The sequence below is a fragment of the Anser anser genome, assembly GCF_964211835.1.
Source record: "Anser anser genome assembly, chromosome: 3".
Taxonomy (NCBI): Eukaryota; Metazoa; Chordata; class Aves; order Anseriformes; family Anatidae; genus Anser; species Anser anser.
In genome coordinates, this window is record NC_139722.1 from 71308496 (window position 1) to 71334470 (window position 25975).

Here is a 25975-nt window from a genome sequence, read left to right on the forward strand (position 1 = left end):
CAGAAAATTATTTAAATTGCTACCACATAAGAAGTTATTAATTAAAATCGAGAAGATAGGGAAAACCTATGAGAATTGTAAGCTGTAAGAATCTGCTAAAGAAGAGGGCAGGTTGGAAGGGAATATCAAGCTGGAAGGAAAGAAAAAAAGGCAGCTCCTCAGCAATTAGTCTTTTGGTCTCAACTTACATAATGTTCTTGTTAGTATTTGGAGCATGGCCATGAAGTTTGCTGACCCTATGAGGTTGGAAGGCATTACAGAGATGTAATAGGTTTAGACAATTGTATTGGAAGAAATAGATGACTCTGCAGACTGAAGTAATAGAAATTGTATGAGTAAATGTCATTCCACATAGACTACTCATTCATTTTGGGACAGACAACAAAAACTTCTGCTTTGAGGGACATATACCAACTAGAAATAATGGGAGAGGAGAAAGACCTAGTTGTTTCTAAGTGTGGGATATTCACTGCCCTCTTTGATGGTAGGAAAATCATTTCCGTAACATTGCTACAGTCAGCCATCTTCTGCAGTAGGATGGAGATTTTTTCTGCTGGGCCTTTTCTACACACCAACAGAAGCAGCACATTAGGAAACTGGCATTTAAAATACCATGACAGGGCACAGTGATGAATGGAGCAGCTCATACCTCTTCAAAGCTATTCACTCAGGTTCCTGAAAATGAAAGTAAATATAGCACCCTAAAGCCACTACTAATACTGGTTACACTCAGCTTTTAGAGCTTTCTCAATGAGTGTTAGATAAAAAGAAAAATCTTAGATTCTTATGAACAAGATGCACTGATAAAGATGTGCCAATATGCTGCCATGGTAGATCAGCTGACAAAAAAAAACATCTTCAGAACACAACCAGTTATAATTTGTATTACCACTGAGCAGAATACATAAAAATAGATGAGCTTGACTAAGTTATCTTTTAAAGATCAGTGAGGAAAAGCTCTTGATTTCCTAATAGGATAAACCTGAATTCTTAGTAAGACTGAGGATCCTTAACAGATGAGTTTTATATACTAACAACTGTAGAAATTGAAAGTAGGCTTGCAAGCTCAGACAGCTGACACCAGGTGTGGCTACACCACAAGCTTGGGAGGAGAGTGAAGCTTTAGCAAACAGATATATACACCTTCCACAACAAGTGCTTCAACCACAATTAAGGATCTAAAGTTCACTAGTTCTGCCTATCCCAGGGACTCCCTGCAATGAATATCCCATGAATTACTTCAGGTTTCAAAGTGTTTCACAGCTGCTAAGGGAAACAGTCTGGTGAACTCAATTAACAAGAAGTTTAGTCTGTTTCTTAACAAGCTTTCTTTTAAAAAAAGCAAATGTGACCCTCAATCTCTTCTCCCCTACCTCCCCAACCCTCTTCCAACAGCAGCAGTGGCCTAGTCCATGTCCCTCATCCTCTTGGAAGCAAAATTCAGTTTTGCTTCCTCAATTTAAAAGTGCAAGTCAATGCTGATATCTCTAGGGCCTACAGGATTTTGAAGAAGCATTGGTATAGCTTAATGACCTTTAGCCCTCTAAGGGATGGGCTTGAATTTCTGAAGACATACCATGACAGGGTGAGATTGAATCTTAGCGAAAGGTTGCAGGAACTGCAGATATTCCTAGAAAAGGAATATCTAGTGTCAGAGCAGCAGTTTGTCTCAAAGAACATGGCCTCTCCTCTGTCAGCTTTTTCATGGTTGCGTGTAAGTACCCTAGATATGTCAGGTTATGCATTTTGGGTCAGAAAATGCGAAGGTTTCAGAGCCAAAAAACACTGCTACTCTGTGGGGCTACAAGGCAAAAAGGTCAAGTTTCCCCAGGAATCCCATAGAGGAAAAATATATATGTATTTGGTGATTAAAAGAGATAGGGAGAGAACCAATATTAGAGTAAGATGGCAAGAACCTAAAGCACTCCTGAAATGGTGGAACAGGTTGAAAATAATGGGGAAGACTTTAGTTTTCAGTATGAGATCTTGTCTTCTTTTTTCCCCCCATTTACATAGTACACACCACAACTTGAAAGTCGGGTGAAAAAAACATCTAGAAAACAGTCTTTTACAACTCCCTAAAAATGTTGAAAGGCATTTTCACTAGTGCTGAGAAAATTAAAGAGTGAAAGATCATTACATGTGGTTGTTCAGAGAAAAAGGGGAAAAACTGAAATCAGGAAAAAAAGCAGACATCTCAACAAAACTAACAATGAATAGTGTACTTTTTCCATCTCTAACCCAGTGCAAGGCAAACATTTTGAATAAATAAATTTGACAGATACACTTTACTAAGTTGTTATTAGTTTAATCTAAACAGAGTAACTAACACTGGTGTTGGGTGCCTCAGAACCAACCTTCTGGTCTTGCCTTCTGGTGAGGCTGCACCTCGAGTACTGTGTTCAGTTTTGGGCCCCTCGCTACAAGAAGGACGTGGAGGTGCTTGAGAGCGCCCAGAGAAGGGCAACGAAGCTGGTGAGGGGTCTGGAGAACAAGTCTTATGAGGAGCGGCTGAGGGAGCTGGGGTTGTTTAGCCTGGAGAAGAGGAGGCTCAGGGGAGACCTCATCGCTCTCTATAGGTACCTTAAAGGAGGCTGTAGAGAGGTGGGGGTTGGTCTGTTCTCCCACATGCCTGGTGACAGGACGAGGGGGAATGGGCTAAAGTTGCGCCAGGGGAGGTTTAGGTTGGATGTTAGGAAGAACTTCTTTTCTGAAAGGGTTGTTAGGCATTGGAATGGACTGCCCAGGGAGGTGGTGGAGTCACCATCCCTGGAGGTCTTCAAAAGACGTTTAGATGTAGCCCTTAGTGATATGGTTTAGTGGAGGTCTTGTTACTGTTAGGGCAGAGGTTGGACTAGATGATCTTAGAGGTCTCTTCCAACCTAGACAATTCTGTGATTCTGTGAACCCTATCTGCCTCGTGGGCTGGGTAATCCTTCAGTTATACAAGTCACTGAAGAATAAATCAGAAGTGTTCAAGCTCAGTCATAAATTTCTAGTCAGAACAATGTTAAAGATTAGAATTAAAAGTAAGAGAAGTTTCTGCTTAATTTCACGTAGCATGTTGAAAACTAAAACATGCTGAACCAGCTCCTTTTCATCTAGAACTGAGAAGAGTATTTTTGTTTCACATACAGACGCAATGATCATCAACACATTCAAAATAAACCACGACAGTGATAGTAAGTGATAGAATTACAAAGCCCAACTTCTTGCTGTTGAAAATCCCAGTAAGCAAATACTTTCATTTTCACACAGCACCATGACTGAAAATCTGACCCCACGCCTCATTTGAAGCTTAAGAACTTCCATAATTTTACCTCTCAGCACCATGTATCAAATTCAGACTTTCCTTCTAATCCTATTGTTGCAAGTTTCACAGAAATCCTGTTATCACTGCGATTTATGACCACATTTGACTTGAACTGAGCTTTTGAGTTTTTCTGTGGCCTGGCAGCAGAGCTCAAGCAGCAGAACAAGGACAGCAAAGCTGGTATTAATAGACATGTGAATAGACATTTTTAGGAAAGGGTTAAGAATGATTTGCAATTCAGTAGCACATTCACCTGGATCTGGGGTTTTGATTATACTGAGATGTCAAACGATATGAAACATTCCCCCCCCCCCCGCCAAGAGACTTGCACTGTACGAGTGAGATTACAGCAAAAGGTTTGGTGTGTGAATCATTCATTTGAAGTATATCATTAGCAGCTTGCTGTGTTCTCAGTTGACTGCCTGTTCCTATCCACCTCAGTATTTGTTAGGGATTGTATATTGGTTTCAGTTTATAATTTGCCTTTATGTAGCTGTCTGTAGGAAACTAATTTGCCATGCACATTAGCCAGCTCCTTCAGCATTAACATACATTAGTTCCAACTTCTTTTTAAGTGATGGAGTGTGACAGTCTTTTCTCCTCCACACTTCTGGGGTGTGGCTAGAAATTTCCTTGGTTTAATTTCATCATGTTTTATGATAGCTCTAATGCACAAGACAGACATTGTACCATGCACAGCTGGTGAGAGGTAAGAAGGCTTTTCTTTCAAAAATGCTCAACATTTTTATTGTTGTTTTTAACACAATAACATCCAAGCTTTACAGGTGGTCTACAGGTGGGTTCAAACAAAACCATTTTTATAAGTTTGGATTCCTCCTTTAACCCCTCCCCAACTGAAGGGTATACAGAGTCCTACCACACTTTCATTTTTGCTGCTGATACATAGAGCAGTACATTTATACCACATGCTGAAACTAACAAAATTGGTACCAATCCTTTAAACAAAATGAAGTTATGCCCTGCTTATCTTTTATTTTTATTATTACAGAAACCATAAAATCTAAGATAAAAGCAGTGCACAAGGGTAACAAGACCTTGTATATTTGCACAAAGTTCATTTCTGGGCGTCTCACTACAGTGATAACTGCAACAAAAATATCACTATAAACCCTAAAAAAAGCATAAGCCTAGAGCATGATAGCACCCAGCTCTCAAGATAACATACTTTTCAGAGTCAGAAAAAGATCATGAAAAGAGAAGCTGTTGAGTCCTGAATATACAGCTGCTCTGAAGTTATATCAGCTACTTAAGCTTGTAAAACTGAAGCTGCTATCCAGCTCATACTTGGAGAGTTTACTACCAGCACACCTTAATAGTAGTAAGTGGGAAGTGAGATTGTGATCAGGTTTTGCTAAGCAGTTTTCAAATTCTGCTGTGAATTTCACTCCAACAGAAAGTATATTAGTACAATGAACACACACCTAGGAACATGACAAAATTCCTCTGCTGCTGGAGAAAGTCAAACTTGTATATAGAAAATTTATAGTTATTTGAGTACTTGCAATATATCTGCTTAAAACTCTAACGTTCTTGCTCTATTCTTAGAGCTTATTTGCATGTTTGCTTAGCTGGCCTTGTATCAATATTGATGCACATAGCCTTAGAATGATTTTTTTTTTCCCAAGTAGATCACAAAGAACTTCATAAACAGCAAAGGAGTTTAAGGAAGAATAAATGTGACAATAATATAATAATGCCATTCATGTGGTATTGTATGTATAATATCAGTTACAACACATATAATCCAAAACTACACAGGCAATTGCATGATTATATGTATCATTATTTGAGCATTTTTCTTCTATTTTAAAGAAAGGTGGAAAGAGAATAAGGTACTTTAAAGGAAGAAAACCACAAGTGTTCTGGAAATGTTGATGGAAGTTTTTATATATCAATATCTTCTCTGTAAAATTGTGAGATGAACAAGGAACACTCTTCACACGCTTCCTTAATGACTGCAAAAATAGTTGTTTAGCTTTAAACAAATCTCTCCAAAAAACAATAAATGGATTTCAGTTTGTCCAGTTGTGACAACACTGGCTTTCAGAAACATGGTATTTTCCAGAATTATTATTATATTGCATTGAACAAAGACACCAAATGGATGTGTCATGCAGTACAGAGAAAACGAAATAACTCTCTAGTGGCTGTAATTCAAGAGGCCTGGCTTTGTTCTGGGGCTTCCAAAGAAGGAAGCAAGACACGCTTGTGCAGAAGTGCACAGCTACATCCTGCACGAGTCTGATGCCAGTGGACACAATAACCGTTGGACAAAAGGGCACTCAGGATCAGCTCTGTCCTAAATAAACACTTCTACCTGTGCAAGAGAAGCAGACATTTAATTGCCCTGCATAGCACCTGCTGATAGCAGAAGCTTTTCCAGTCCCCTTTCCTTTTTGGACTGAAGGACTAACTGTGAAATTTTTTGATGAACAGAGGAGAACAAACACTGCATTTTTAAGACAGCTCTGCAAACAACTGTGGATTATTTGCCACTGCTTCAATTTAATGCCACTTAGGACTACCAAAGCTATACAAGTATTCCAACTCTATCTCCAAAGGGCTTAAAAAAGTGAACATACTGAAAAATGAAGACCAGTAAGTGTAAATGTACCAACTGAAGTAAAATTAGAGAGGAATTAGATTTTTTCTATGAAACTATTGGGGAGGACCCCAAGAACAAATAAAGAACCCACAACTCTTCTTGATGTTTTTACCCAAATACAATTTGAGCCAGTTTAATAGCAAAATTTTTAGTATTGGCTGTTGGGCTGATTATATTATTACCAGTAGATGATATATCTCAAAAGGCTCACTTGTACCCTGTTCCTTAGACAGACAGAGAAAGCTGGTGAAGGAAAATGTTGGCTCTCACCTTCAATAGGAAAACAACCATTAACTTCATCTGGGTCAGGATTTCACAAGCTGTCTACCTTTTGACCTAAACTAGCCAAGACAAGGTCAACCAACAACTTCAGCTTGCCTTTGGATGAATAAATGTATCTTATGGCATTTGTGATAAAATGTCAGTTCAAGTCGCAATGCCTAAGAGAAAGTGGAATATTAAGTGCAACTCAAATGCCTTGCAATGAAAAAACAGTCATCTTCACCATGCTGACAAATACAGAGTCTGAAGTTGTGCTGAACCTCGCTGTCCCGGTTTCAGTTAGGACAGAGTTAATTTTCCTCCTAGTAGCTGGTAGGGTGCTATGTTTTGGATTAGGATGAGAAGAGCGCTGATAACATGCTGATGTTTTAATTGTTGCAGAGCAGTGCTTACACCAGGCCAAGGACTTTTCGGCTTCTCGCTCTGTCCTGCCAGTGAGCAGGCTGGGGGTGCAGCAGGAGCTGGGAGGGGACAGACCCAGGACAGCTGACCCAAACTGGCCAAAGGGGTATTCCATACCATCTGATGTCATGCTAAACAATATATAGGGGTGGCTGGCCGGGGTGGGGGGCCGGCTGCTCGGGGATAGGCTGGGCATCGGTCAGCGGGTGGTGAGCAATTCCATTGTGCATCACTTGTTTTGTACACATTATTATTAGTAGTACTATTATTATTATTACTATTGTCTTAATAAACTATATTTATTACTATTAAACTTAATAATAATACTCTTAATAAACTAATATTATTATTATTGTCTTAATAAACTGTCTTTATCTCAACACACAGGCTTCACTTTCCCATTTCTCTCTCCCATGCCAGAGAGGAAGGGGGGAGGGTGAGTGAACAGCTGTGTGGTGTTTAGCTGCTGGCCAGGTTAAACCACAACACTCCCAGATTGCTTACAATTAGGAAAAGCATTTTTAATGTAGCAACACAGGATCTGTAAGGCTCAAATCTGAGAAGAGTTGAATGCTATCTCTCCTGTTAATTGACAAGTGAGTGCTAGCCAATTGAATGAAATCTGATGCTGCACATACTGAACCATCCAGGCAAAAACCTTGAGCCATGAAAGCACCTTTGTAGATCTCTACTCTAAAATGCTGTAATTCCTCTCAGCTTTTCCCATTTTTTTTGAATGAAAACAAGAATGTATATTTCCATTTTTATTTCTTTAGAAACAATTAGCTGAAAACAAGTTTATGACAAATTTAAGTGGTATGTAATTTAAAAAGCACATCAGAAAACAGAGTTCTTGCATTACCTGTTAGCCAGAAGTAACACTGAAAGAAATTCAGCTCTTATTCTTACACAGTAACATAGATATGTATTCTGTATTTATATTTCACCAAAATAGGAATTTTAACCAATACGGTTAACAGTTAATATGCCACCAAAAAATTCCCCTCTTTACTAAGACTGTGTGCATACTGCCTTCCTCACTTGTATTGTGTAAAGATGAATAGGATAGTATAAACGAGCCAACCTCAAAGTGCTCTGGAAGAAACTGCAATTTGTTCATCAACATGATATTTTTTCCCCCATGAATTTCTTTAAATGATTTATTTTTGCTGTCAAGGGAACAGTTTTGGGGCTGTTTTCCTAGGCCAGGCTGAAGCCGCACCAAAACCTGCCTCATAGGCTACACCACGATGCCAGATTTTACTGTACTGACATATAATGCCAATGCATCACCACAGCAATTGGCCTCACTTCCAGCACAGCAATGTTATATATAAGATCTGGTGCAAGTGATCACCTAATGGAGAAAAACATGGGAAAAACTTGTGTACCAGCAGCTTCAAGAGGTAACTGCAGGCAGGAAGAGCAAAGATGCTGTCCTAATTACTAATTTAAATGACATCTGGCAAAAAAAAAAAGTACCTGGCTGAGGGGGGTTTATTTTCCTTACAGTTGGGAGGGAAATTAGATGATAAATCCAGAAGGCTGGCTCTTTTCTGTTTCATTAGAGTGATCAAGAAGGAGCCTGAAATCATAAAAGCACGTTTTCCCTCCCCCCTCATTACTTTCAGGTTGCATCTCCAGCATGCATATTAAATCTAATGTGTTCTTAAATGCTGATGTAAAAGTTGTGTTGTGAGTGGGTGTTCTGTGAACTTAATTAGCTGTATACTGTCTCCACTTGGACCAGCCAAATCGTGTTCACCTTTTTCAAGCAGGGCCCTCTGAATTTGACAAGAATGAACTTGTGAAAAGTGGCTAAATAAGCCAGATTTTGTTCATATCAAATATATCGAGCTGTGCATAGAAAATTAAAGGTCTGTATTACAACCCTTTTTCTGTCTTCTCAACTGTCTTGCACTTGTGACACCAATTATTTAGTTAAAATTGAAAATTTGAAATATAATTTAGAATTTTATTGTCAGTTCATAAAGTCTGCTCTCTTTTTAGGTCTGACTCATTCTTCCCACTTAGTAATAATCTTGCAAGAGTGACTTGAGTCGCAACCAAAATGCAATTTACATGTAAATTAAATTAAGTATAATTATGTTTCATAATTACCACTTGCAACTGAAAATGCCTCTTTCAGAAACTCAGTAGAAATAATTTCTCAGCAATTTCTTTGTAATTAAGAGAGACTTAGCAAAAAAATATTCCTACTAGCTAGACATGCCTTGCAGACAGTACTTGCGTATGAAATGATATCATCTACTGCACAGTAACTTAACTCACACCATTCTACACTTGTCTTTCTGTTCTTGAGGTACCTCCACAGTTATTTTGCCTCAACATTGAGATGGCTCTATACAGAAGGGACTACAGACACTGGCCCATGCTTTTTTTTTTTTTTAAAAAAAACCAAACACTTATTGCCAGTGCAAACCGATCAGCTCCTACCCAACAGAACCACTTGCAAACTATCATTTCTTCCAGAGCCAGGATTACTGAAATGGAAAGAAGAAAAGTACATTTCCTGCTAATGACTGCTCACATGTGTTAACACTTTGGGCTGCAAAGAGTGATAAACCCCAGAGCCAGCCAGTGCTGTGGGAGCTGTTCTATTTTAATTGTTGGAGAAAGAAGACTTCCTTAATCTTTCAGGTGTTCCCAGTTGTTCTTAAAAGAACTATTAGTGACATGTCAAGGGGGAAGCAGGAATAATTTTGAGATCTATGATCCCTGCAGGGAAGATGCTGTAAGGGTTTCCATCTTTCTGTGCAACTAGGTGTTAGTGACAAGAGTGTTTCACAAGAGTGTTCTGCCTCACCTCCTTCCAATCATCAAGTTTGTTGTATTTTACCTTTGAAGACATTCATAAAGCAATTTCACCACTAAATAACTTGAGGACTAGAGAGAGGAGGGGTTAACAGAAGTATAGTTGTAGAAGCAAATAATCAGGATCTAATATCACACCTTAATTCAAGACCAAAAGGTATTTCTATATGGGAAGCTTACATAGTAGAGACAGGAGACGTAGAGATGAATTTAATTTTTTTTCCACTGCTAGAATGCCTCTAAGAGGGTAATAAAGTATTTGACATTTTTTCCTTAGAGGCAGCTTCTAGCCATGTATGTAATTCATCAGTCCCCATTGATAGATCCTTTCAATTTATACAAGGTTTGGCACATCTCCCATGATTTTCCCTCAGCATCACAGCCTCTGAATGCTTCCTGTCCCTTTGCCTTGTAAAGGAGACAATTTTTCTATTAATCCTAGTAGATAAATGCTCAGACCTCAGCTCAAAATATTATAAAAGCCGTTCATTTGGAGAGCAGAACCTTCATCCACAAGCAGTTCAGCATTTTATGAAGAGAAAAATGGTCTGGTCATACATCAGCAAAGCTGAGACATGAGGCATTAAAAGCAGCCACATATATTGACATGGATAGGTATTTTATATTTGGCAAATAATAATTGCTTGACTATAGATAAGGATGACAGAACAAGACGCAGCTTGTAAGGAAGTCTTTTATGAATTATACTTTGAGAGCAGTGGGTAACATTGATTTTACACAGATCAAAAGTAAAAAAGGTGGTATAACTTCGGTAAACAGCATGACTTAACTGACATACACAAGTCTCTTGGTGTACTTGCATAATCTAATCCTGTCAGAGGACTGCTGAATCCTTCAACTACACCCCTGTTTTTATACAACCATCTTCAAGCCATCTATAGACTGGACATATAACCAATGGAAGAAACAAAGCCTGCTCTGCAGAAAACCTGTTACATCCAAATGGAGGCATCCTCAGCATATGGGAGGAATTGAGCATTAGAATTATTTTCCTCTGTGAATCTACTACTTAGACTAGTTTTGAAGAACAAAGCTTAGTCAAAATAAATCCTATCTCACCATATGTAGTGCATCTTATAAATGAGCAGGCAAGTTTAACTTCTAGAGAAGTCATTCATGTGGCTGAAAATACCATCATATTTTCTCATCAACAGCTGCAAGCCATTATGACATAAGTGAAATTAAACAATCTCTGAAAAAAAATATTCCTTCCAGCAACATTTATGGTGATATTAGAATCATAGCACAGAAGAAGTGGTAGGTACTGACTCAACCACCACTGAAAAACTTCAGAAAATCCTTGTAAATTGACATCTGATCAGGGAGAGGAAAATGAAACTAAAATATGGATTGCATAGTTTTCTACAAATGCCTACATGCTGTATTATATAATATAGCATATGTACATGGAAGTGCTGGTCATATTATGTCAAGACTTATTTACAGGGAACAATCGTATTTCCTCCTCTCAGATGACAATAGTAGCTGGAGAGACTCAGACATATTTGCCTGGGTTTGGCACTGTTCTCAGAGGGGTGCCTGCAGTGGTTGTCCTTCGTGTGACACTCTGCCTACTATTCTGGTCATGACACAGTACGACACAGCAGTAAAAACTGGTTCAAATGTTCAATGATAGAAATTCTAGTTTTGAGTATGAAGAAAGCTTTCTAGATAAAGTTGAACTAAAATTCCTAAACCTTATCAAAACTGTGTTTTGACATTCCTAATATTGTTTCAACAGAATCAGAACAAAAAAATGTGGGTACATCTTCCTTTACTCATCACATTACCAGGGATTTTTGCTATCTTTCACAGGAGCGTACCTGTGGATCGTCTGGACTCCTAGCTTAAAAATTTACTCTTAAAAACTCAGATGTAATTCTTCTGGTGTTTTAATCATACTTAAATATATAACTACACAGAATATTTTGTTTCAAGTGGATGGGAGTATTTCAGGATGCCGACATACAGAGAGCTGGTACTAGCAGATAATAGTGCCTGTGTTTCTTAGTAACAGATAAAATACTTAATATAAGCAGGAAGTCTTACTGAGTGGCCTTAGCTTTATGTTAAGATATGCCTAAAGATGAGCTCTGAAACATACCACAAACAACCAGAAGAAGAAAAGTTCAGGTTAGACCACTGCTTTCCCTAATTGCCTGTTTAGGAATAACAAAAAACCACAACTTCAAAGCAAATGATGCAGTTAGGCATTAGAATAATTTCTTGTGTATTTTTAAATTCTCACACTTATCTTTTCCTTTTTACTGAATGCCTGCTTGGTGCTTAGCAACTATGAGCTGTCTGAAATGTTCTTTGCAGTCATTGCCACCCAATGGGAGACACTTAAAGGAAAACATCAAAAGGTTATGGAGGAAGCTCATCAGGAACTCATTTATTGCATGAGGTCATAAAAATGACCCAGAATTGGCCAATTCATCCTCTGTGCTGACATGTGATTCAGGAAACAATTAACATATATATATATGTATATATACACACACATTTCAGTATTCAATGAGTGCACAAAAGACCTAAGTATATAACTATTTCTTACATCTAGAAGAAGCTTCAAAGTAAAAAGCCAACAACCTCTCAGCTGATCACTCAGAGCTGAAAAATTTGTCCCAGCAGAAAAATTAGTTGCAAAAAGCCAATAGTCTACTCAAAATTGAAAAAAAGTTCGTTAAAGACAAGTATGAGCTAAGAGAATTACATCCATGCAATGAATGTTATATAAAGCCACTGTGTTGAAAGCATGGGTTCAATATATTCCATCTACTGAGAAACCCTTGAGAAAAAGAGCAAAAGTAGTTCAGTGGTATGGCGTGTTAACAATGTGTCCGAATGAGAAGAGTAGAAAGAATCATGAGCTCCTGGAAGATCAAAACCTAAATACACAGTGAAGTAGATGAAAATAATTTTTGAGCCACAATTGGTAAAATGTATCGGTAATAAATCTACTTGGAAGTACATCAGGAACAGAAAGCCTCTTGAAGATTATAACAAGTCAATTGATTATAATATAAAAGCAGAAATCTATGAAGAGAATATACATTATTCTTTGCATTGCTGTTCACTCTTGGGAGAAGCTGAGAAGATTCCCATATCAAAAAAACAATATATATATATATTTTTTTTATTAAGTGAGGGACCCAGAGTATCTACCTGAAATTGTAGCGACTGTAGAACTGTAGATTATGGAACAAATTGGCAAAAATGAACTTAAATTGCCAAGACCAGATGGTATTAACTCAGGAGCTCTACAGGAACTCAAGGATGAAATAACTGAATTACTAAGGATAGTGTGCTCTCATAGCATTGATACCTGAAGATGACAAATGTGAAAAATTTTAAAGAATGTTTTCAAAGGAACTGCAGGCCTCTCAACCTGATATTTATAGCAGGTAAGTTAGTGGCAACTTGAATAAAAAACAGAATTAATAAGCACCTGAATGGTCAACTTAGGGAGTCAACAAGGCTTTTAAGACAAGCCATGCCTTACAAACCTGTATTTTGAAGAGGGCAAGGAACTGTATGGATTAGAGTGATTTTGAATCCTACTTGGATTTTGCAAAAAGCTACCTTATTAAATGGGAGAAGACAAGCACCAACAACATTAAAAAATGAAGGTGGGAACAATAAATAATCATTTGAAGGAAGCAGAAACGGAAGCTTAAAGAGGTTATGTCTTTCTGGCCACTGGTTTGACCCAGACTAATGCTGGTTCTCATTCTGATGAAGGACCTGAGAAAGCCTGAACAATGCAATGAGAAAGTCTGTTTCTTTAGTAAATACGAAGTTATTAAGGATGAGAGCCAACAGAAAAACAGCAGGATCAGAGAGCTGCTGGACAATAAGGAAACATGGGAAATTCACTGCAGATGACTATTAAGGATACACAAAAGAATAAAATGCCATCCCAGATTCACATATAAATAATGGCCCTTACCACTGAGCAGAATATTACCACTCAGAAGTGGTATCTTGGGACTATAACAGAACTAGAAACAACATATAACTATATAAATATAATACAAAACTCCATGAAAACACCAGCTCAATAATTTACAAAGTTGAAAAACTTAAAGCTTAAGCACTATTAGGTGACAAACAGGAAAAAAAATGAGCCCATCATTATGCCATGGTTCATTTGGATTGTCAATGTTATGTGTGGCTCAGTCTCCTCATCTCTCTTGTGAGTCTGGAACAGATTCAGAGACGGGAAGGAAAGAGCAAAGTAGAGGATCAGATGGCTCACTCAGAAGAGTGACCAAATAGGAATATAGTAATATGGTAGAGGTCTACAAAATCATAAGGCTCATTGAACAGGTTGAAAAAGGATGGCTTGTTTGCCCTCTTTGCCAATTAAAAAAAAAAGCCATTTGAAACCAGATTTAGAAGACAAGAGGATATAATTCATTATGCAACATTTCATATGCCGGTAATAGCTGTAAACTGGGAGAATATTAAGGGCTACCTATGCTTGTGGTGTTTTCATTTTTACACATGCATCCATCAGTGGCCACTGTAGTAGCTAGAATAGTGAAATCAATGTATCCTTAGTCTGACCGTGCAGTCTATCTTCTATTGTTATATTAAGTTGAAGAGTTATAACACCTCACTTCTAGACAAATTATGATATATACAAACTATGGCCCAAGAACTGCTTATCTGGATTTCAGGATAAATATGGACACTGTTTACAAGTGACAGCTTTTCAGGAAGTAGGTATCATGTATTTGAATACCATCTCTACAAAAGCATGCACGTAACAGATGAAGAGGTTTTAAGAGAAAGATCTTGTGAAATCAAAGATAATTGTTTCACTGTGTTTTTCTCCTGGCAATAAGCTATCAGATTTTAGTAGCTAAATATCAGCATAGCTTCTGTCATTTCACTTCAGCTCTACAGGAACATGCAGCAAAGGGTCTCAAAGAAAATACTGGTGCTGTCTATCTCACTAATTAAATAACATTTGGGATTGTTCCTGCACATGGGAATGTGATGGTCTTTGTAGTTGTCAGCATTGTCCTACCAGTTAGTGCTGTATCAAGAACTCATAGATATGCCTCTAAATCTAAAATATTCCAGGGACCATTGCCAGGCCAGTTTGAACATGGGCTTGTTGTTTTGAAATCAAGGGAAAACACAGGACTTTTCCACCAAAGAAAAGTCAGAGGAAAGAACATCTTTATTCTTTCATTGCTAAAAGTCTGTACACTCAAATGCCAGGTTACTGTTGGATTTCCCATACCATTATATATAATCTTGCCTTCCTGCTTTAATATCCTGGTGAGCTCTGTTGATCAAACCCTTTGCTCTTTCCTCTCCGTTGATCTGAGGGAAGCAGCCCATCACTCATGTATTGCTTTATTTCAGGCCCTGTAATCAGCCTTTTTCCCCATTGCCATGTCATCTGCAGCCCGCGCAGTGTAGGAAAAGTACAGAATATATGAAACAAAGCCAGCTTTGTCCCCTTCATGTTACCAGTACAAAAGCTAGAAAAACTGATCGTTTTTAGGAATATTCCACTATTTGCAGACATGAGATATTAGGGAGGTATGTTTCTAGAATCAATACCATTTTATGAACAATGTTCTCAATTTCATATTGTCCTTTGTATTTGAGGTAGCATGTATAGCAGAACTCTAAAATGACTTATAAACTATGCGCAGCTTACTTGCCTTTTCCACTGAATAGGTTTCTGGCTTCCTTTTTTCTGTCAGCCTCCAGAATGGCAACAGACTTTTCTGAAACCTATGTGCTGCATAACAGACATGTTATACATTCAAGGTTTTCACTTGCAGTGAAAAACTGGGTGTACAGCTGCCATCCAAGAAGATAGCTACACAGCTGTGAATGGTTTATCACTAGTATGTAGTATAGAGAAACGAGCAACATTCTGAAACACATTTCCTGTTGTTGTAGATGAACATTACATGATCTGTTGATATAAAAGAGCTGTCTAGTATCCCTGCCTTCTTCCCTCCAAATCCTCTAGAAAACCCATGCATGAAATAAGTGATTTCTCTGAAGCCAGTGAAAAACTCTGGATGAGGAAAGGTGTGTTTGTCTATATTTTATATTTTCCAGTTGCTTTGACTGCAAACTTCATCATATTGAAATCCCAAGTATGACAGAGACTGAAGTCTTTATGCTATTTAATATCTCCACTACTTAATGTGCAATGAAGCAAAAATAGATGAACTTCCAAAAAAATGGATCAAAGGGAGTCAAAATGGGTTCATCCCAAGCTAATCCAGGTGAATAAAAGAAAGAACAATGCATACGCACATCACATTAAACAGACGAAGTACAGAAATAGTTTGATTCCAGATATACTGATAAGTGTAATCCCAATAAAACTTAGTCACTACTTAAAAAAAACACCCCATCCTAGACTGTGAGAGGTCCCTACAATTTTCCCTCAACTTATTAGAGGACCCTAGAAATCTTTCCCTTATCTCAGCAATATTTAATCTGCGTCTATTGAAGCCTCTTAGAGATTAACTCGACACTAGTCCAGTTTAACATTTTTTTTCTAGCTCTCCTGCTTTCTGCTATTAGGAATAACACAATTAAGATTTTCATCTTGTGAGCATGAGGCCATTCAGAGGATTGAGCATTTTTGTAGTTCTCAAGTGATGTACATGATGAAAGGTCCTGTTACATACCACTTGAATACAAATATTCCAGCCAAACCATGAAGAAAATCCATGCTTTTTTAGCTAGTTCAGAAATAGTATCAATTACTGTTTCACTCCTAAATTGTAAAGCTATAGTCACTTCAAGTTGCACTAGTCTGAGTAAAAGTAATTTACCCTATTCTCACACATGCCACTTGATAAAAACTATAACCTTATATGTAGCCAAGACCTCACTTCAGTCAATTCTACCACTGCCATGAGAAATCTGCTCTGAGTTTGTCTGTTCTCTCCCTCATTCCACCAACACAGAAGAGCACTTAGAGACAGCTGGTGGTCCATGACTTGAATTTGAGGGGATCGTGGCAAGATTGCATCTTACAATCACTTCTCGACCTTGTGGGCAGGAAGTCCCAAGGAATTCTCATGTTGCTAGAGGTATCACTATGTATATGCATAAATACACCTTGGATTACTTTTTTCCCCCTCCTTCTTGAATGAAGAGGAAACATTCACTTTGGCCCTCTCTCTTCCCACCCCAGAGAAAGTCTGACTAGTCTAAGGGTAGTCTTCACTCTCTCCTGCTTCCACTGTGCTTGGATAGAAAAAACTCCTTTGTTGATGAGTTTAAGGAACAAAAAAAGCCAAAAGATTATGCTTTAGCTTCTTAAAGCTAAAGCAAATATAAGTAAAAAGTAAATATATATATATATATCACCAGTTTAATTATATTAAGTGGAAATCCTGAAATGAAACCAATTCAAATGGAATTGACCACGTTAAGTCAACTTTCAAAATTTGTTAGCTCTGTTGTTAGCCTATGAACCTACGTATTTACCTGTGGAAGCTTTATTTTTTGAGTAGTAAACAATAGCTGGGAGATTTAATTTAAAGGGAAGTGACATTTATTAAGCTTTTTTTACATAGACTTTTGTAACAAACTTAAGTTTGAAGACATTTTCTTCTTAGAAAAACGATCCTGGATAAAAACGAACAAAGTATTAAATAAGAACAAAGCTGAGATCTACATAGAAAAGGTAATACCTTTTCCTCTCAGAGCTTAAAGATGCCCAAATAAAAATTAGTCTACATGTATACAGATTGAGATAGGAAGAGGTTCAGAAGGAGCATTAGGAAAAAATGTTTTACCATGAGGGTGGTCAAACTCTGAAACAGGCATCCTAGAGAGGTGGCTGATAACCTATGCCTGTCAGTATTCTAGAGATGTTTGACAATTCCCTCAATAATATTCTTTAACTTTTGTTTAGCCCTGAAGTGATCAGGCAGTTGGACTCAATCTTTGAAATTCCCTTCCAAATGAACTATTCTATCCTATCTAGTCTGTTCTTGGAAAGGGTTGTAAATCCCTCTTAACGAGGCTTGGTGCAGGGAAAAAAAATGTCAGTGATGGAACTGAGGATTCAGAAAGCATAGGAAAATTTGCTTTGAGTACCAGTAAAGACTAAGTCTCTTCTAAAAATACCCCTAAAGAAAAATAACTCACCTCCATATCAGATAAATGAGTCTTAAAATGATTGAGCATCCTTTTTCTTTTGAGAGATTTTTTTTGTTTTGTTTTAAATAAAATATGTTGAGAGATTCTGGCATGGAAGTCATTCTATCATATCAACTTTACAGTAAAGCTAATACGAAAAGACTATAAAAACACAGAACTATGCTGAACATTAAGACAGGTCAGGGAAATCAATTTTGGAAAAAACAGTCCTTTCAGTAAACAGAATTTAGAAATAAAGAGTAGGAGGGGAAAAGCCATTGTCTTGTCATCCTCTGATGAATGAGGTTCAGCTAGATCCAAATCCTTTTCTTCCACCTGTGGAGAAAGTACCTTTGGTACAAGACTTAAAACCTCTGAATAATATTGCAAACGCAAAGCCTCCTTGTATAATTTTTGTAGCAGTGTATTGCTTTGCTTCTTATACATCTCAATTTCTGTCCTTGTTACCTCTCCCCCGCACTTGCCAAGTACTTAAAAAAAACACCTTATTCCTAACCTGTCCCCTCTCTGTGGTTCACAGCTGTGGAGCACCAGTGGGGTAAGTGCTCCAATTGCCCACCTAAATCACAAGGGCTTGCACAAGGACCCTGAGGATTACTAGTTCACACTCATGGGACACAGAACAAAGCTTGTGAAACGCTTGGGAGGAAGTTTAAGAATTAACCCCATTACAGTGTCTTCTTGGCAAGGTGATGAAGTGTGTGATAATCATAGATCCCAAAAACTGTACCCCTATCCCAAAACTGCACTCCTGCCCACGTTGCTTAACTGCACTAGACAGCCTTGGCTTTATCTTCCCAAAGGTTTCTGGGCACAGCAGCACACATTTAGGTGCCTTTTCATTAAGGAGCCAAAGGTTTATTAGCATATCTGTCCCACTGAGATTTTCCTTCTGCCAGAGAACAATTACCTTGCATATCCCTGAACTGTCATCCAGGCTTACAAAAACAGCCTCCTGCATGTGTCCCACAGAGTTTTCTAAGGGAATAACTCAGTGTGGAGAGGTCAGGCCATCACTTCAGTAGAAGATCAATTCACTAGAATAATTATTTTCAGACTAAGCACAGCGTTCATATTCATGTCAGCCAAGATCATTGTCAGTATTACAGCAGCTCCTCCTAGGATCTGCAGCCCTGCTGTGTGGGACGTGGTACAGAACAAGCAACATGGGGAGAACACAGAACAAACAGGGTCCCTGTAAGGTGCAAGAGGCAGGGGATGGAAAATAAACAGTGCATTTTTATTTCTGCCACCCAGGAGCTCTAAGCTGTGTGCATTAATGAAGCATGTGATTTTTGAAATGCCACACTATTAGGGTTATACTCACTAAAACAGAAAGCAAGAAGATATTAATGAGATGGGTCACCTGCCTACACAAACAGGAATTCTGCCGGGTTTGGCCCAGGGCTATTAATGAAATCAAGACAGGAAAGACTGGAATGGCATATGGCTGACAGATGCAAGCATGTAATTTGATGGTGCAGTGGAAAGAATTACTCAGTACATTATTATCAATTCACTATTTTCCAATTTCTTAGGAAAAAAGACCTCACTTCTGGTTTGACCATCTAGAAATTAACTTTTCCACAAAGTGTTACCTGTTTTTGTTTTTTTTTTGAATATCATCTTCATGCATAATTTACTGCACTATTCAACAAGAAGGTTGGAAAAGAATTTAGGAAGTCACATAGCATATGCCCAGGTCCAGCTTCAGTATTGCCATTTCTGATAGCTGTTTGTCCAACCTGTTCTTAAAGACCTCCACAGATTCCCCAGTCTAAGACAATAGCTCATCTTTATTTTTAGACTTTTTCCTAGCACCTGATCTCTAGCTCTCTTGTTCCAGTTTAAGCTTAATGAGCGGAAATGCCTAGTGAACTCAAAGCTTTAAGCTGTATTTTTGAAGGCCAGAGATCAGATTATTCTTTCATTCTTTAACAAAAGCACTACCACCACACAATGACCTCTCATATGAAGAATCCAACTTGCTATCTCCTCTTATTTTGAAGCTGAAACATTGATAACCACATCCAGAGAGCAGCTTAACTGGAGATAATCAATTTTTCATCCAACCCAGTTTCCTAAGGACCATGTTTCCCTAGTTAATTCACACGAATTTCACGTGAAATACTGTCAAAATATCTTTTTTCTCTCAGGGCATCATCATGCTGTCCAGCCATCACTCTTAAGTTCACAGATAACTTTGCTAGAGCACAAAGTATTTAACCACTGGCTATGGAAGATGGCCAGCAGACCATTCAAGCTAATTTTCATTATTACAAATTTTAGACAACAACAACGTATGTCTTCTCTTTCTTGCTCCAGTTCTGTATTACAGGAAGAATCTTTTGGAGGAATGCCCAGAAAGATCATGAGATGGCAGTGGCGATGGTTGGTGGGTGCTACTAAAATTGTTTCTAAATAGACATGGATTAGATGGATAGACATGGATTTGATGGATGGACTACTTGATGGGTAAGGAATTGTTTGGATGGTTGCACTCAAAGAGTTGTGGTTAACAGCTCAATGTTAAAGTGGAGATTAGTGATGAGTAGTATTCCCTGGGGTTCAGTAGGGGGACCAACACTATTTAACATCTTTGTTGGCAACATGGATAGTGGAATTGAGTGCACCCTCAGCAAGTTTGCTGATGACACCAAGCTGTGTGGTGCAGTCAACACACCAGAGGGAAGGGATGTCATCCAGAGGAACCCAGGCAAGCTTGAGAGGTGGGCCCATGCAAACATCATGAAATTCAACAAGGCCAAGTGCAAGGTCCTGGCAATCCTGGGTCAGGGCAATTCCAAGCACAAATATAGGTTGGGTGGAGAATAGATTGAGAGCAGCTCTGAGGCCTTGTGGGTGTTGATTGATAAGTTCAGCACAAGAGAGCAGCATGCATTTGCAGCCCAGAAAGCCAGCCACATCCTGGGCTTCATCAAAAGAATCATGGCCAGCAGGTGGAGGGAGGTGATTGCCCCCCTCTACTCTGCTCTTGTGAGGCCCCACCTGGAGCACTTCTCCTATGAAGACAGGCTGAGAAAGCTGGGGTTGTTCAGCCTGGAGAAAAAAGGCTCCAGTGAGACCTAATAGTGGCCTTCTAATACCTAAAGGGGGCCTACAAGAAAACAGGGACTCTTTGTCAGAGGCCGTAGTGATAGGACAAGGGGTAATGGCTTTAAACTAAAGGATGGAAGGTTTAGATTAGATATAAGGAGGAATTTTTTTTTTTTTTTTTTTTTACCAGGAAGGTAATGAGGCACAGGAACATGTTGCCCAGACAAGCTGTGGATGTCCCATCCCTGGAAATGTTCAAGGCCAGGTTGGATGGGGCTTTGAGCAACCTGGTCTAGTGGAAAGTGTCCCTGCCCATGGCAGGGATGTTGGATCTGGATGGTCTTTAAGGTCCTTTCTCACCCAAACCCTTTTATAATTCTTTGATTCTATGAACAGGTCTACCTCATTTTTGGGCAATGCATTTCAGTCCAGTATTGTCTCCTCTTTCACATCACTGAAGTTAATACTTGACTTCCAGTTTGCAATGCCAAGTGAGCAGCAGATTGAATTCTGAGTCATCTGGCAGGGATACTGTCTCCAAAACAGTAAGTTCAAAGTTTCATCCTCTCCACCTTTCCTGTCTATTTTTCCATCCTTTTAAATGTGGGTGGTTGTGGAAGAGAAAAAGATAAGGAACTCTTCAGTTCAAAAATTAATTTTGTTTTCAGATCATGACCTGCATCCTACAGTAACATCTTAGATATCAATCTCAATAACAGGTATAGTTTTTCTTGACTAGTAGATCATGTACATCCCGGAATATTAAATTACCACAATCTGAAAGCATAGGAAAGTGAAATTTGATACCTGGAGCTGAGTTCAATCTTAGTCTGTCTCAAATTAAATGACCTTAATTATTTTCCAAAGGCAGATTTATCACTTTTAACTGGTTTAGCTGCAAGTATTTGCTTCACTGGCAGCTAATATACACATTTAACAACATGTATATAAAAGGACTCTACAAGATGTTAATTACTTTTTTTCCTCCGCTCCAAAGTGCAGCTGTTAATCAGATATTTAGCTGTTTAGAGCAAGTGATTCATGCATCCATCCAGAAGCTTACCTACAAATAACTAAGATTTGATTCTTCAAGACTTTTTACTTTCTGTAATTTAAAGTGTGTAGAGACAGAGTTGCAGCTCACATATTTTTCACATTCTGAAGGAACCAAATGAGTCCCTATACTCCCCCCCCCCCCCCCCCCCAGAGTGAAGTGAAACTCAAACCAAAAGCAAAGGGACATATCTCTTAAGGATTCTTTCATTCTGATTTGGGCCTGCTTTCATGCAAGCAAGCCCCACACATGTGGGCACAAACTAACGAGTTCAGACATTCACAGCTCAGGTAACTTGCCCATCCCATGCTTTTAGTACATCCCACATCAATTTTTTAAGCTGGCTGCAGAGACAGAGCTTCTGTACTGCAACCTCTTATGTGGCTACACAATGCTATACTACTGTATGCAAAAAACAATGATGAGAGATTGTTTCACTAGCAATGCACCCAGCCTTTCTCAATTAGGACATCCAACTGCATGGCCTGTAGCAAACTTTCCCTGCATGACTCACAGGCTTGATTTCCGCCCTCCCCCCCATTAACTAGCTGCCCCAGAGGGAAAAGATGGAGAGGGAAAACTGACAATATTTCTGCCTCACTGAATTCTGCACATGTCCCCAACTCAAAAGAATTAATGGAAAAGGAGGGAACTTGGAGAGTGTTTTCTCACAGCTGCCTTTGTGCACTTGTTGGAATTGCAGAGGAATGGGTCAGGTATTGCTCATTAGCTGTTACGCTCTCCCTGCTGAAGCATAAAATTTTCTGACCACTGCTCATATTTTGGCAGCAACAGAGAGAAGCTGTGACTAGAGCTAATGGCTTAATCTGAGGAACAGCCTTGAAGGAATTTGCTTGTTTTGTCTTCCACACAGCAAATCAGATTAAGTCTAGTTTAAGCCTGATGCTTTACATTAACATGTCATTTGTCTACATACCATGACAAAATGCTCCCAAAGTTAGAAAAAGGCCATGTTTAGAGTCACTAGTTTTGAAGTCTGGAAATGAATCAGCAGTTTTGAAATTATGCAGACAGACAGACTAACCAAGTTCTGCAACAAAACATTGCCCATGACAGCTCCCCTCTGCTTACCTCTCCTGCAAAAACCACCACAAGCCAAGGCTCATCTCAAAACAATGCTCTGGCATTTCAGAAGAGAAGTGATTCAGGATCACATGTCCTTAGGCTGAGGTTTGCAAAAAATGTGATGATACAAGGCTGTTCAAGAAAGAATGACTGTGAAGAAACCTTTCTCAGGAAAGGAAGAGACAGAATCACAGAACAACAGGAAAAGGAATAAATTCCTTTGCTTTTATCCTAAATTTGGAGAATACCTCAGAGATTTGGGAAAGGTTCTTCAGAAAAAACTCCAGGAAGGCTGTTCCTCTCATCATCTCTCTGGAGAACATAACCTTCTACTTTGCCTGGTTCCAAAAAATATTTTTATTTGAAATTCCCATCAGAGGTGTTGACAGAAGTAGATGAATTCCACGTAAAGCCTGTAAAAGGGCTACCAGTGTTTAAGCAGGTCCCTCTGCCAGCAGAGTCTTGATGAAAATTATCACTGGAGACCCCTGAGGTTCGCTATTCTTCTGACTTCCACACACCATAGACCTGAACCTCCACACTTCACACAGGGAACAGTGTCCTTTGGCTTTGTGGTGTCTGAGGGCCCTGCCAGAAAGGACTGCTCCACTAAGAGACAACAATAGTCTTGGCAGTATGTAGTGCTGCTCAGTTCCAGCCTGCTATAATATGCTATCCAGGAACACACAGAGAACAGCAAAATCAAATTCAAAAGCATGGGCCCTGATAAACCTCCTCATTAAGAATGCTCTGGTGATCCTTGGTGTAGAGATAGCCTCTGCAGCTGAAGAAGTGGGTTTTCATTTTTATCCTTCTACATCCAAAAACCTTGTCTTGAATTCTTACATAATCATTCTTACACATTGTCATCTTCTTTAAAAGTGGGGAGGGAGGAGAAAGCAAGATAATTTAGACTCCCTTTTAAACTGGAAGCTAGCTTTGACCATGAACCATTCACATCAGCCCAGAGATATCTGAAACACATCCAGTCAAAGCCTATCTGGTAAGTTGTCCCAGATCTTTATGCCCAGTGAGTAACAATCCAGAAATGAGTTGGTGGAAAACAATTTACTGCTTTTTTCCTCCCCTCTCATTTAACTAATAGAGTCATTCCCTAGTTCTGGATGCAGATATTCTCCCTTAGTTATTGCTCCATAAGCTGGCAGCTATGCCAAAAGGCCAAATAATTGATTGGGTTGGATGCTACCAATGAAGTGCCCATAAGGCAGGAGAAGAAATAATCACGTATGAAAACAAAAAGAATGGTACAGACTACCCAGTTTCCAAATTCACAGTACTGCAGGAGATATCAAACGTCTGCTACACAATAGCGTCATGCCTTATTTTTTTAATCTATTCCAAAACATAAAAGCTGAAAGATTTAAATATTATTACCTTGTAATTCTCATCCAAATGAATCCAGAAGAATCATCATCTATATTTGTACTTCACTTAATTTTTTTTTTTATATATTGTTTGTTTTGTTCTGCACCTACCCTCCCTATTCCAGATTGCGGCCTCTTCCTTTACACACAGGAAGTCTGTATTTATTTCAACAAGAACACTGAACCTCCCAAAATTAAGTAGGAAGACAAACTCAAAAATGGTCATAGAGCATAGGATTTTTGAAAAGAATTTTGCAGCTCTTTGTTCATTGAAAGAGAAGATAGAGATGCTGAGAGTTTAAATATGTAATTGCCTAAAGGCATGTAAGGGAAGCCATGCAAGTGACTTGTTTCCAAATGATTTTAGCAGGTCTTCAACCTTGCAGCTCTTATTGAACATATGTTCAGTATGTTACGCAGCAATACATCTCGTATAATTTAGTAGTCTGTAAATAGGGATCTCTCTAATATCTTGTTCCCACTTTTTAATACCTTGGACATAAGGTTTGTTGTTGTTGTTTGTTTTTTCCTCATTGAGTTATTAATTAAACAAAACTTTACAGAGAAGAGAATATAAGAAAATAATAGTTTGGGGTACACACCCACAAATAAAAATAGAAGCCTATTATATAACAATTTTTTTCTTCACTTTTGTATATTTCATCTCCATTTGCATTACAAGTTTCCATTATTGTCCAGACCTACCCTAATCAACGATGGAGCAAATATCGAATATCTCAGATAAATCTAGGACAGATAACAAGCAAGCAACGGATTTATTTATTTATGTGAGCAAATTGAGAATATAGCCCATGCTCCTTCTGCATTTTCAAAGGCCCTTTTTTGTCCTTTTGATTTAATAAATTTCATAGCTGATGAACAATTTGGTTGCAGAATCTAAGAAAACCAAGAGCCTAAAGCATAACATTAACTAACTCAACCATTATAGCAGCCCTTTAGTTTTTTGTTTTGTTTGTTTGTTTTTTTAAACATGAAACAACCTACAATGGATCTTCCAAACTAGAGAAAACTGTGACCACTATGGTAACAACACAATAAGTTATAAATAGACTGTTATTTTTAGAGTTCTGTGTTTCTTAATTGCCTATAAACTTACCCGGTTGTGAGCACTTTGTGAAGACTCTGATGAAAGCATGCACTCTCCAAAATTCCACAGGGCATAGAGACTATACATTATATCTTCTGGATAGGATGCTGACAATAACTGACAGAAGCAGAAACAGTGCAAGACAGATATTTTTAAATGCAAAGAGAGGAAGAACGAGCCCTGTTAGCTCACCCCCCCACCCCCAGCTCTGCTCCATGTGGCTCAGCTGTGGCTCACAGGTGTGAGGAGCTGGGGGTGCCTATCAGACCTCAGCCCAGGCTGAATTTCAAATTGCCTCCAGTGAAACCTGGATCTCCATGAATCTGTATGTGTTAAAGAGAATTCAAGACAATTGGGAACATCCTAGTGAAAATTCCTAGAAACCAGCTTTTTTCTTCACCAGGCATAGGCTCTGTTGATGATTTATGCAGCCTCTGTCAAATGGCAAGATCCTTTTCACCTTAATAACATAACAGTCATTCTGAGACAAAAAGGGTGTATGCATCTGTGTCTGTGCGCTTTCTGATCATTAAGAGGTAGACTGAAGTGACTGATGTCTCAGTTGTAATAAGAGAAGCCAGAAACACCAACAAAATATTGACAAGTAGAATTTGTTAGCAGAGGTTTTGCGAGCCTCTTAGGA

The 25975-nt window shown here is 38.6% G+C and overlaps 1 protein-coding gene across 3 annotated transcripts in view; it reads right to left on the reverse strand.

The window, feature by feature from the left end:
• LOC310897286 (uncharacterized protein) overlaps positions 1-25644 on the reverse strand; it is a 76714-nt gene extending 51070 nt beyond the window's left edge. For 2 of the 3 annotated variants that reach the window (XR_014582186.1, XM_083830717.1), the window contains exon 1: positions 25342-25644. Coding sequence is in view for 1 of the 3 variants with exons in the window: in XM_083830717.1 (XP_083686843.1) it covers positions 25342-25419 (78 nt within the window). In the remaining 2 variants the exon portion in view is untranslated. The remainder of the gene's footprint in view (positions 1-25341) is intronic. The other variant, XR_014582187.1, reaches the window with a different exon arrangement.
• Between the last annotated feature and the right edge of the window lie 331 nt (positions 25645-25975).